The 13,155-nt window shown below is 44.2% G+C and overlaps 1 protein-coding gene across 2 annotated transcripts in view; it reads right to left on the bottom strand.

Moving 5' to 3' along the window:
- Positions 1–336: 336 nt before the first annotated feature.
- Positions 337–13,155, bottom strand: part of MRRF (mitochondrial ribosome recycling factor) — a 55,630-nt gene continuing 42,811 nt past the window's right edge. For both annotated transcript variants that reach the window (XM_020907608.2, XM_020907607.2), the window contains exons 6-7: positions 11,067–11,226; positions 337–2,641 (exon numbers count right to left, since the gene is read on the bottom strand). In XM_020907608.2, the coding sequence (XP_020763267.2) occupies positions 2,564–2,641; positions 11,067–11,226 (238 nt within the window). In that variant the 3' untranslated portion in view covers positions 337–2,563. The remainder of the gene's footprint in view (positions 2,642–11,066; positions 11,227–13,155) is intronic.

Below are 13,155 nucleotides of genomic sequence, written 5' to 3'. Positions count from 1 at the left end.
ATACACATACACAAGAAAGAAGAAAAAATAAACAGATAAAGAAGTTCCCAAATTCTCTTTGGCCTGTATTTTTCATGGGACTTTGAAAGCCGTTGAACTGAGTAGAGGACGTGGTTAATTTTTCCGGCAAGTGTCAGAATTTCCATACCTGGGTTTTCTTTGTGCAAGAGAGACTCGATAAGGGAGGATGAATGGCTCCAGCATCGCTCACTCCTCAGCACATCCACACAGGTAGTTGCCCTCTCGTCCCTGCCACCACGGCAGGCCTGACATGCAGGGTAGCAGAGAAACCCTTTGATAAATGTCAACCGAAATAGAGCAATCAGCTGAAAGCCATTTGCTGAGCCGCCTGACTGCCCTGGGCTCGAGGTTTTCCTTTATTCATTTATCATGATATACGGCTTTGGCCAACATACACACAGGAGAGAAATTGTTGACATGTGGAACCCAAGTACAGAAAATCTTTCATTTTCCTCCCCGTCTGTTCACCAAATAAGTTTTTGTTTATTTAAAGACTACAGAGGATTTGGCTGTTAAGAACCAAATGCCTTTGGAGTGGAGTTACAACATAATTTATCATTTCCTCTGTTTATTAAAAAATCCTGCATCTTTGAGCAGCACATTTGTAGTGAGTGGGGGATTTCGGCCACTCACGAAAGACTGTTGCAAAGCCCCTGCCATGTGGCTTACCCCCTAAAAAATATCTCCCCTGATTGCTGTTTCTTTCCCTGTCCCTCCCCCTGGCTGACTTCTAACCGTGAGATGGCTACTCGGGGCTGGTGAATGATGCAGTTGGACTGAGGACAGGTAAGCGGGGCTGGAGACTGTGTTCCCTTCTTTCATCTTTGACCTAATTCTGACCTTGAATCCCACTGGCTGTTGTGCAGCGTGTTCTGCCAGTACAAGCAGAGGGAGAAGCGCAACCTTTATTACCTCTCACAGGGGACAGAGTCTGAGGGGAAGCAAACAGCAGAGAGAATGTGGATGCTGCTTGGCAGGAATGTAGCCAGGCCCTGCTGCCGCCAGAGAGGGTTCTGTTCTAAAGGCAGACATCTGGCAGAACTGGAATAGGCCTTCTACTTTCCGGCCAAGAGACCACAGACAGCAACACAGTCCAGTGACCATGCACCTCTCAAGACAGGGGCCGTGTCTCCCCCATCTTTGTAGTCCCAGCACGGAGCACAGTACCTGGCGCAAAGTGGGCGCTCCACCGTTTGTGAAGGCAGCAGGATGCACTGGGCAGAGCACAGGATTGAGATCAGGCCTCACTGTGATGCCCAGGTCTGCCCGTTGATAGCTGTGTAATCCCGGGCAAGAGACTGAACCTCTCTGAGCTCTCCCCTCTCTGTAAAATGAGGCTGACAATGAAACCCTCTAACACTTTGGTCAAGTTATCGGATATGGTCATGTCTTAGTTTTCCTATTTGCAAAACATCTTGTGAGTTTACTGTGAGGATTAAAAAGATTACCTAGAAGTGTTATGAATCTAGCTCATGATGGCTAGATTATGAATGAATGACTGAATAAATGAACAAAGGGAAAAGAATTACTGGGGGGGACAACGTAATTTAACCTAGTACCCAAAGATGCGCCACAATAAACAACTTGTCCATCAGTAACAGACAGGTCCTGGGGACAGAGATCTCTTTACTGAGTAAATGCTGAGGACAGAGGCAAGAGTGAAAAATGACAGAAGAACCGTGTTCAGAGTGCAAAGAAAGGAAAAGCAGCCAGCATTTGTTGAGCAGCTTCTATGTGCCATTCATTCACAACACACTGAATGCTCACTATGTTCCAGACATTATGCCAATGTGTAAGGAAACTAAAAATATACAGACTAATTATCAAAAAGAATATTAAGGTTCAGATAAAAAAAAGCAGTGGACAGTGCTAGGAGAGCCAATAACAGGCATCTTAGGTTGGGGCAGGGGGAAAGGACACGCTATCCAAGCTGAGACCCAAGGGTGAACAGGACCGGCCAGGCAAGGAGTGGGAGGATGGTAAGGGAAAAGAGCAAGAGCACTGTTCTGTATGCTTTACACACTGTCCTCGGAGATCATGAATCCAGACCGATCCCTTTGTGCTTTTTATTCTTTCCAATTTATCTAGGTTTTACCGTTTGGTGAAAATGGGCCTCTAGCAAAGGTATCCAACACGGGTGAAGGCTCACACTGGCTCAAGCAGAGTTCAAAAGTGGGGACAGGGCCTGACTAATTGTCTGAAAAGGAGGCTCCCGAGATGAGGAGCAGACAGTGGCAAGCCTGCCAATGGTCCTGACAACTTAGTGACGTCACGGTCAAGACAAATGGTTCAAGCGCAGGCCTTCTGTCAGCAACAGAGCGTCTCTGAGGACCACCCATGCCAGAAGGGCCGGAGCAGATACGGTGGTCAGGGGACAGGAGGAAGAGAATAAACAGTGTCCCACTGGAGGGCGGTCAGCCACCAGGACTGACAGCTGTGAGGTGACAGCCTTCCGTATGGATGGAATAGAGAAGTGCCGATTTGCCACCCGTGGGATCCACTAGGAACTGGGCTCTGGAGCACTGCTGCCCCTGCTGGGCTTTCATCCAAGGAGTTCTTTGGTTTTCACGGCCAGATGCCTGTCTAGCTCTGCAACTGTGTCGTCGGCCATTTGGCTGATCTGCAGAAAAACAAAATGACACAACCTGGTAACTGGGGCTGAGAAGTGGAGGGGGAGAAATGTTCTGGAACTGTGAAGGTTATCTGGGAAATAACAATGGTGACAAAAGCTCATGTGAATTGCATCCCAGCCAGGCACTGAACTAAGAACTTTGTATATATGCTCTTACTGACTCCGGACAGGAAGAAATAGACACCATGAGACAGTGTTATGTCCCCATTTCACAGATGAGGAAACTGAGGCAGTTAAAATCATTTGTTCAGGATCCATGGCTGTAAAGTAGCAATGACAAGAATTTAATCCTGGGTAGTCTGACCGCAGAGCCCCCAAACAGGTAACAATCACACCAACACAGAGATGCCAGTCTAATCGGTCCCTTAATGAGACTCTAGAATTTCCTACACTTCAGACACTCTGCTATGTAAGGCCCTCATACCAATTGATAAGGAGAATATTAAGATCCCAATAAACAAGCAGAAAAAAAAATCTTGAAAAAAGATGAAGTACATCTGGTTAACAAACATGGAAAATTCAATAGACACTGAAGAAATGCAAATTAAACCAAGATATAATTTAGTTATCACAGTTAACAAAATTTGATGTTGCGGTTTTTTAATTATAATAGTCAATACCAGAGCTGTGGTGAAATGGATGAACTCACATATCATGGATAGGGATTCAAATTGATGCAAGTGTTCATATCATTTTAACCCCAAATTCTCTCAACTGGGAAATCATCACATGAATAGAATCTGAGAAAATGTTCTTAAGGTCTACATGCAAAGATATTTATCAAAGCTTATAATAAAAAATAAGAAAACTTAAAATGATAGTATATGTAATTGAATACATATAGTCATTAAAAAGGGTTAAGACGGTCTACTTCTCATGGAGAGGGTAAAAATACAAATAACATTCCAGTATACAGTTCTGACATGTCTGTTTTATAACAAGCATAGATTGCTTTTGTAATCAGAGAAAAAGAAATAATGTTTCAAGATATTATTTATAACATCATGGAAACATGCCCATGTTACCCTTGAATTCAAGAAAAAAGATAATACAAAATGTGTATATACATAGCAGAAATGATCTCAAATATATTTAAAATATGCATATTTTTAAAACTGGAAGAAAACGTGTCAAAATATTACTAGTGATTAGCTTTTAGTGATGGGAAGACAGGAAATGTATTATTCATGTCGGTATCTGTCACATTCAGCATAAAACTTAGTCCATAGCAAGAGCTCAGGAAATATTTCCTAAATGAATAATTATTAGTTTTCTGTGCTTTTCTGTATCCTCCACATTTTCTGTAGGAAACATAAACTCCCTCTAAGAATGAAAAAAGAAACAGTACAACTGAGTGAGTGTTGCAAGCCTGCAGTCCCATGTCTAAGAGGCCTCAGGCAGAAGCTCTGAAGGCGGCAGTGTGGTCCCCAGTTCTGTGTGCTCAGCACAGCGGCTGTTTGACATCTTTATTTGCAGACCACAGGCCTTGGCCAGGAACTGGGAAATAAATGCCCTGGAAAGGATAGCAACTAAAAAGGATTTGGAGCAATTGGTCCCAGGCAGGGAGACAGCCAGACTCTTGCCATAGCAACAGCTGCACATTTTGGAGGAGGGGAGAGCAAAGCTCTGGGGCTGCTGGGCACTCTGAACAGGCCCAGCTCAGAGTGGCTGCCTGGGATCCTTGCTCAGCTGGCACAAGCCCCCGAGAGGCTTCCTGTGCCCCCACCCCAAGCAGCCTCCTTGTGTGGGGTGTGGCGTGGTGCCCAGCAGCACTCCGGCACCCGCATGCTGGTAGCCTGAGACAGCCAGGAACGAGGGCTGCAAGCCTCCTCGGGAAAGATGACGTCTGAGGACAGAGACTGGGACTAAGGGGCAGAAGGGTACCTGGAGGAACTGGCTGGTAACATGGTTCTGGCTTCAGTTCTCAGTGGGGTGACGGGATGCCAGTCATTTCCCCACCCCGAGTCTCAGTTTCCTTATCTCTCCAATGGGGATGTGAGTCCCTCCCTCAGAAAGGAATTGTGAGGGTTAAATAAGATCATGAATATGCAAGTATGTTTAAACTGGTTATTTGCTATGCAAATGTTGCTTGTGTTACTCTGATTTTTACTATCACTTTCTGACTTCTTTTTAAATTAATCAATTAATGAAAATATTTACTAACTCTCTGCCATATTACAGGCACAGAGTGCCCTTGGGGACAGTCCACCTTCAAGTTCTTATCCATCTTAAAATAACAATGATTAACAACAAGGATACAAACAACAGCATCTATTTACTAAGAGCCAAACACTGGGCTAAAAACTTTACATGCATTACTTCACACCATGTTCAAAATATAGAAAATACTATTATTATCTCCCTTTGTTGTTGTTCAGTCGCTCAGTCCTGTCCCATTCTTTGCAACCTTTGCACACCAGGCTTCCCTGTCCTTCACATCTCGAAACCTGCTCAAACTCATGCCCATTGAGTCAGTGATGCCATCCAACCATCTCGTCCTCTGTTGCCCCCTTCTCCTCCTGACTTCAATCTTTCTCAGCATCAGGCTCTTTTCCAATGAGTCGGCTCTTCCCATCAGCTGGCCAAAGTATTGCAGCTTCAGCATCAGTCCTTCCAGTGAATATTCAGGACTGACTACCTTTAGGATTGACTGGTTTGATCTCCTTTTAATATTATTTCACCTGATAGTTGCACAACAGTTCACACTACGCAGAAGTGTTTTGTCCTCTGTGACTTCATTCAGATCCAACAACCTCACATACCTATACCATAAGGCAGATGGGACAGATATTATCCCCATTTTACAGGATAGTAGACCACGGCATGGGATTTTAACTGACCTGCCCAAGTCACATAAAAAGTCAGTGATGTGACTGAGCCAAGAACTCACCCACCCTGGACTGCCAGTGTGGTGCTGCTACTCCCCTCAGGGAGCCCACAGCACCCGGCCTAGCCCTTCTTCAGTCAAAGGAGGCTGTGCTAGACTCATTAAAACCGCCCATCCCCGTCCCACAGTGAAAGTCACAAGGCTGGGAGAGGAGCAGGATGGGCAAATAGGACAAATGACTACTGAAGACCAGCCAGCACACTAGCTGCTTTTAAGTATTCTGTGACATTTGGTCCTCTTGCCAAATCCTGTGAGACAGGCATTACTGTTTCCCCTTTACAGACGAAGAAACAGGCGCAGGAAGGTGAAGTCATTTGCTGACCTTAAAAGCGGAGACATGAAAGAGCTAGGATTTGAACTCAGGCCAGTCTTCACAGCAGGAGCTCTTTCTATTACAACACGCTGCCTCATGAAGAGGATAACATCATCAGTGCCATCACTGTCATGGTCACGACTGTCATCATCAACGCTGGCTCCTTATACGTTCAGGACAATGAGAGGCGGAGACGGAAAAGGGGGATGGTAAGAGCCCACCAGATACCCGTGGGGCAGACCTGGGGAGCACAGCCCAGCACACCCACAGTGCCGTGGGGTGTGTCTCCCGCCCACTGCCTCGCTCAGCCCAGCCTACCTGCCTGCCTGCCGGCACAGGAGCCTTTCAGCCCCACGAGCACCCAGCTTCACTTCGGAATGGCTGGTCTCAGAAAAAGGGAGCAGTGAAAGGATCTTGGCTAGGTTTACTGGGGGTTTCTGCCAAGTGCTTTAATGTTCAGCAGACCCACTTGTAGCAAACTGAAGCAAAGGTGAAACAGCAGGCTGGCAGATGTCAAGAGTCCCAAGTGGGAAGACTCTGGTCCTTCTTCAGCAGAGCTGGCCTGGGTTGGGGATTGGGAAGGCTGTGGGGGAAGCGGTAGGGGTCAGACATGACTGCGTGGAGAGAACATACCACTGAACCCTTTTATTCTCGTACACAAAAGACGAAACACTTTAATAATATAGCTTTTTAAAAAAATCTGACCGCAAAAGAATTTTGGAAAAAATTTTTAAAAAGAAATTTCACAAAAAAAAAAAATTACAATTGTTCATAATCCAAGTGACCACCATTAATATTTTGAAGTAAATAAGCTGCCAAACTTTTCACATACATGAAACTTAATAATAAGTGTTTTTGCATCTTACCTTAAAAAGGAAAACTCACTGTGGCTGCAAAGTGTTTTTATATCTATATAGAGAGTCCAGTGAATGGATGTAAAACAAGCTATTTTCCTACTATCAGAAATTTAGACCGTTTTCAGGTTGTTGTTTTTTTCTCTTCCAGCTGCGCCACGCGGCATGTGTGATCTTACTTCCCTGACCAGGGATGGAACTTTTGTCCCCTGCAGGGGAAGCATGGAGCCCTAACCACTGGACCGCCAGGGAATTCTCCCCAGCTTTCTATTATACATAATACATCAATGTACAACTCTGTAGATAAGATTCTTGAGAAGTTATTTTGGATAAATCCCTAAGTCGATAAATCGGAAATGCATAGGTATATTATCATCTAGAAAGGTTTATGGATTTATAGAAAGAATAAATCTTTTCTGCGGAATGTGGAAGTAAAAGCAATACTTCTAAGGTAAGCAACACTTTAAGTTCACATCAAAAATGCTAGGTTCAAATGTCAAGGATTAGAAAAGGCCAAGAATTTTTAAAATACACATATTCTAAACACCCTGCAAGTGATTTAGACAGTACAAAACAAGAACCTTAAAAATATGCATTTTCCTTGTGCTATAATTCCACACATGAGACTCTATCCTAGGAAAGTCATCTCAACAAAGATCTATGTATAAAAACATTCACTGCAACCTTATTTATAATAACAAAAAAGTTTAAACAAACTAAATGTCCAAAAAGAGGGCTTATGAAAGTGAATTACAGTATAACCACAAGATGGACTATTTTGCAACCATCAGAGTGTGGCTGTTTACAAAGAGTTTTTTAAGAAGAAAATGCTAATAATCTTAATGCTAAACAGAAAATAAAAAACTGGATAGAAAGTTGTTTGATCATGTTAAAAACTATGTAGTTAAGTTCCCAAGTTTCCCTGGCAGTCCAGAGGTTAAGACTCCACACTGCCAATGCAGGGGGAATGGGTTTGATCCCTGGTCAGGGAACTAAGATACCACATGCTGCCCAGCAGGGTCAAACAACTGAAAAATAAATATAACAAATAAAGGGTATATTAATAAATAAACTACCAAATATTTTTTTAAAACTAAGTAGTTAAAAAAGGGGGGAAAGGAGAAATATCCCCAAATCCAGGACTATAGGGTGAATTTTCCCCATTTTTAAAGTCTTCTGAATTCTCTACATTTTCTACAATGAACCTTCACTGCTTTGATAATCAGAAACAAAATTTAAAAATACATTATAAAAGCTTTTTGATAAAGCAGAAATTAGTTCCTGTCTTGCTTAAACAAATTAATAAATAACAACAATAAATAAGCACACCCAAAACTCCAGATTGATGCCTTCTATTGGGGAAACAAGAAAAAAATGAAGTGCGCACATGGCTGTCTCCTGAATATTTTCTTACCCAAACTTTTAACCATATGACAATAATTAAAGTTATTAACAACAATGGTAAAAGCTAACATTTAAGTGATAATATCTTAAATAATAAAGATTAATGCACTGGATGTATCATGTAATACTACATATAGCATGACCTTTTTTCTTGTAATATTCCATATATGTTTACAGAGATAACCTGAAGGCCTACACCGAAAATGTGAGGGGAGTGCAAAAGGGTTAAAGGAGGGGTCACTGTGTATGGTGATGGATGGAAACTAAACTTCTGGTGATGGACATACCGTAGTGTATACAGAAGTTGAAAAAGAATGTTGTAGAATAATGTATACATGAAATATACAGTATTATAAATTAACATTACTTGAATAATTTTTTTTCTTAAAGTACAAGAAGACATTTTAAAAAAACAAGTGCCGGTTATGTGATCGTTCTTCCTTTTCCAAGGAGCATGCACTCTAGTCCCTGAGGCAGAGGCCCAGACTTGCTGAGAGAGTGCCTGAAGGGCATCAGAGGTCACAGGCTCACCACCGGAAAGCAACGAAAAGGCCAAGTGTCTGCTACAGCGATGAAATCCCCTGGGAGATGGACAAGGAGCTGGCCCAGCTGGACTCTTACAAGGCCTAGTGAGTGCTCGGAAAAGGCCAGGCCGGTCTAGGAGTCTCTGTGAGCCAATGCAGGGAAAAAGGAGGCCAGAGGGCGGGCAGGAGGCGAGGCCTGAGGGGCTCAGTGTCAGACGCTCGCACTGTGCTTCCAGCATCCCCAGAGCATCCCTTCACAGCGGGAATTCCAAGCCCCTTTCCACAGAGGAAACAGGCTCCAAGAACTTGCCCAAGGTCCCAAGACACCGAGTGTAGAACCCCTCTCTAACCCCTGTGCCACGACAGGGGTACACAGCCATGCTTCCGCGTCACTGCCTCTTCCGTTTTTCCTTGTCTGGGGAGCCTTCCAAAAATACACATTCCTGCGCAGACCGACTGAATCAGAAAATGTAGGAGGCCCAGACATTCATCTAAAATTCTTCCCTGAGTAACTGTTGGGCCTGCTCTATGACTAGCATTCTGTTAGTCTAAGAGGAAGGAACAGTCAATTGAAGGGGTCCTCATGACCCCCTAACGACTCTCCTAGCCTCCCCATCTTTCCTCTTTATGCCCTATCCTGCTCACACTCCTGTTCAATCTTCGCAACATAATGCTTTTATCGTGGATGATGGAGGCTTTGGGAAAGTCCCTTATAATGCTTATAAGCTAAACATTCTGTCTCCTCAATACTGGTAAATCATCTTTCTGTCTTTTTTTTTTTTTAATCTTTCTGTCTTAATTACATGGGTACCACATAAGTTCAGGCTGGCTGGATTCCTGCAGCAGCCTCCCAACTTCCAGTTATGCCCCTTACAATCTGGTTTCCACCCAGCCACCACAGTCAACCTTCAAACACAAGTGTGATGCTCTGCTGAAAAAATAATGCTCTGAAAAAATAATCATTCAAGGGAGTCACTGCATCAGAATCATCTGGGAAGCATTTTAAAATGCAGAACCCTAGGCCCCACCCCTGACTCACTGACTGAATCTCTGAGAGCAGGGGCCCCATATAACCATATTTTTATTAGCTCCTCAAGTGACTCTAATGCCGCGACAGATTAGATTATTGCTCAAGAAGTATTCACCCCCTCCCCCAGACCTCCATGAACATATATACTTCCCTTCCACAGTGATATTGGGCTTGGCACATGAGATTTGCCTGGCCAGTGGAATGTGAAAAGAGCAGGTGCTTAAAATGTACTTGAGTAGCTTATGCTCTTGCCATCTGCTGTTGCTGTGAAAAGATGCCCTGGGAAGCTTGTTGACTCCAGAAGATTGAGAGAGATGCAGAGCTGACTTTAAGACCCAAGATCTGAGAAGGTGCATGCTAAGTCACTTCAGTTGTGTCTGACTCTGTGCGATGCTATGGACTGTAGCTCGCCAGCTGTCCATGGGATTCTCCAGGCAAGAATAGTGGAGTGTGTTGCCATTTCCTTCTCCAGGGGATCTCCCCAACCCAGGGCTCAAACCTGCATCTCTTGCATCTCCTGCATTGGCAGGTGGGTTCTTTACCACTAGAGTCACCTGGGAAGTCCCAATGGCTGAGCCACATCGAGCTCAGCCTAGAAGAGCTACCTCCCAGCTGACCCAGAGAGACAGGAATAAGAAAATGCTTCAAATACACATCACTGAATTTCAAGGTGGTATGTTATGTAGCATCAGTGTGGCCACAAATGACCAACAAAGATGCAGAGCCAACATGGGAACCTCTGGACATGTTAAAGTTCAAACTCCTCAACCTGGTACAGGAAACCCGCAGTGAGCTGGCCACTGTCACCTCTGCCCTTTCCCTATGTCATCCTGGGTCCAAGCCACAGTCATCTCACTGAACAGTGCCCTTTTCCATCACCACACCTTTGTACACGCTGTTACCCATTCCTCCTCGTCTCCGTTTCGCTCCAGTCGCCCCTTTAAGACTTGTTCAAGCGCCCTCACTCAGCACACTACAAACAGGGCCAGGTCCTCACTTCTCAGCACCCAGACAGCCAAGCACAGACAGGAGCGTCCTGGAGCAGAGGCTCTGAGATCAGTCTGCTGGCTTGGGTGCTACAGCTACCACTGACCAGAGTGTGACCTTGGGCAAGTTTCCTCCCTCCTGTGAACCCCAGTTTCCTCACCACCCACCTCACTTTGCAGTGACGGGGACAATTAAGTGTTGTAAAGTGCTCAGGTGAGAGTGGAACACAGTAAGGTCAGCAGCTTCCTCTCCCCTCCTCTGTATTCCCAGGGTCCAGCCCAGGACAGACTCGGCCAATGCCAGTCATGTCAGTGAAAGAACTGGGGGTACTCTGTTTTCGTTTTCTTCACTTCAGATGTGAACAATGATTTTCTGGGTCAGATATGTAAATACGACATCTGTTGGCAATAGTACCTGTTTCTCTATGAGCCTAATGGTATCCTCGGAGGCCTTGTCCTTTGATTTCTTCACCTTGTTTATCGCGTTGGCACAAACCTTCCGTAAAGAGTCTTTGGCCTTGTTTGTGTTCTGTTTAGCCAGCTTCACCAGCATTTCTCTGTGCTCCCGGGTTACTCTGATAAAAGACAAAAAAAAAAAAGTTCAATACAATCATCCCATGTATGAACTGCCTGCCAAGAATTCAACATCACTTTATGCACTAGCTCAGCAGTTTATAACTGTACTCTCCGTCGGTAGAAGATCTTCACATTCCTGACACACGCCCAGGAGGATGCTCAGGGTCAAGGAAGGTTCCTGGTGAGATAACTGAGGACAGCCAGTAAGCGTGCTGCTTAAAATCATGAGCCAGAGAGTCTAGGCAGCCCTGAAGTTAAATCCTGGCCATGCCTCTTATTGGATGCATAACTGACTTCCCTTCCTCAGGGTTCCCATCTGTATAATGGGATTGTCAGTACCTGACTTAAAGGGGTGGTGTGAAGATTATAGAATGGTCTGTGTAACTTGTTTAACATTGACCCTGGCACATTTTAAAACAAAGCAACTATTAGCTGTAATTCCACCCCTTTGTCTCCGACTAAAGAAAAAAATGCCAATGAATGAGATGCTACAGAAACAGTATCATCTCTATAGCTCTAAATCATCCAAAACAAATAAGTAGTAGCCTTCAGAACCTTAACTATTATTATGACAAATTACTTGTGAATCGCTTTAGCATTGACCCAGACACAACACATGAGAATACTGTACCATTTAACTTCCTTAAAGTACCCATGAGAGTGTCTGGCATATTAAACATGCTTAATAAATGTCGTTATTTTAACTACTAATGTCCTTATCATAATAACAACCATGAGCACACTGAAGGCCTATTATAAATCTCTGGGACAAGCACTCTAGAACTTTTTGTAAGCTGACCCTTACAATTGTATGAAGCAGTTATTATTCCTATTTTACACTTAATCATCGCAAAAGCCAACATGCTTGTCCTGTCTTGGTTTCTTGCTCGTGTGCACACTACTACCTGTCAGGACCAGAATGCTGGTTGCGCACCAAGCGTGCAACGATGAAGGTGACAGACCTCTCTCCTGCTCTGAGGGAGCTTAGCTAGGCCAAGAGCTAAGTAAAGAGACTTTTACAATAGAGCGTGTCCGTGTTTGGGGAGCGGTCAGTTGGGGGAGGGAAGACTTTCCTGAGGAAACAATATCTGAGTGTGGCTGTCATTAGGTTTGTTCACTGGTATTCTGATTCTTATTCCTTCCGGTAGGAATGCACTTCCTGTCCCCTCTGAAGTTTGGTGTGGCTGCACAACTTGCTTTGGCCAATGAGATGTGAGCAGAATGGGTGTCACCATTGTGAGCTCACATGCACCCTACCACATTTGTTCCCGCTGGCTGCAGTGCAAGTCGAGAGGGAACTTCCATCAGTTTGGGTCCCAGAGAGACAATGGTGAACAATGCCCCACTTGGCATGAACGAGAAATGTTTCTACTGTTTGAGCCATGGAAATCTGGGGGATGACTACTACAGCACTGCTCATCCTATCCTGACTAATAGCCCACAAGGATCTAAAGAATACATGTGAGTTGCCAGTATTGGTAGGGATTTCCAGGAGGAAGAAAAAGCATGCACAAAGGCTTTAGGTTACTAGGAGATTGTGGTCATGTGAAGAACCAAATGGAGCAGAGATAGCAAAGAAGGGAGTAACAGGAAAAGAGGCTGGCAAGCCATATCACAGAGGGTCTTTTAAGATCACAAACTCCATTTTAGGGATGGAAAACTTTGGTATCTTAAACAAAGCCAAACCTATGTTGGCCTGCTTCAAAAGCCAATGGTGTCAGTATGAAAAAAGTCTCTGCCTCCTGAATTCTGAACTGGACATCACTGGCATATGGTTCCTGACCCTTAAGTCAACATGGTTCTGGCTTGTGAAGGATAATCGCAAATCCTGGGTATAAGTGTTCCATGTGAAACAGTGACAAATAGGAGTTAAAGATTAAGCGGCATTTACCTAGTACTTTTTCTCTGATAGGATGAGAAAAAAATGA

Source organism: Odocoileus virginianus, chromosome 2 (genome assembly GCF_023699985.2).
Source record: "Odocoileus virginianus isolate 20LAN1187 ecotype Illinois chromosome 2, Ovbor_1.2, whole genome shotgun sequence".
NCBI lineage: Eukaryota > Metazoa > Chordata > Mammalia > Artiodactyla > Cervidae > Odocoileus > Odocoileus virginianus.
Note: the sequence above shows the minus strand (reverse complement) of the source record. Positions and strands in the feature narration are given on the sequence as shown.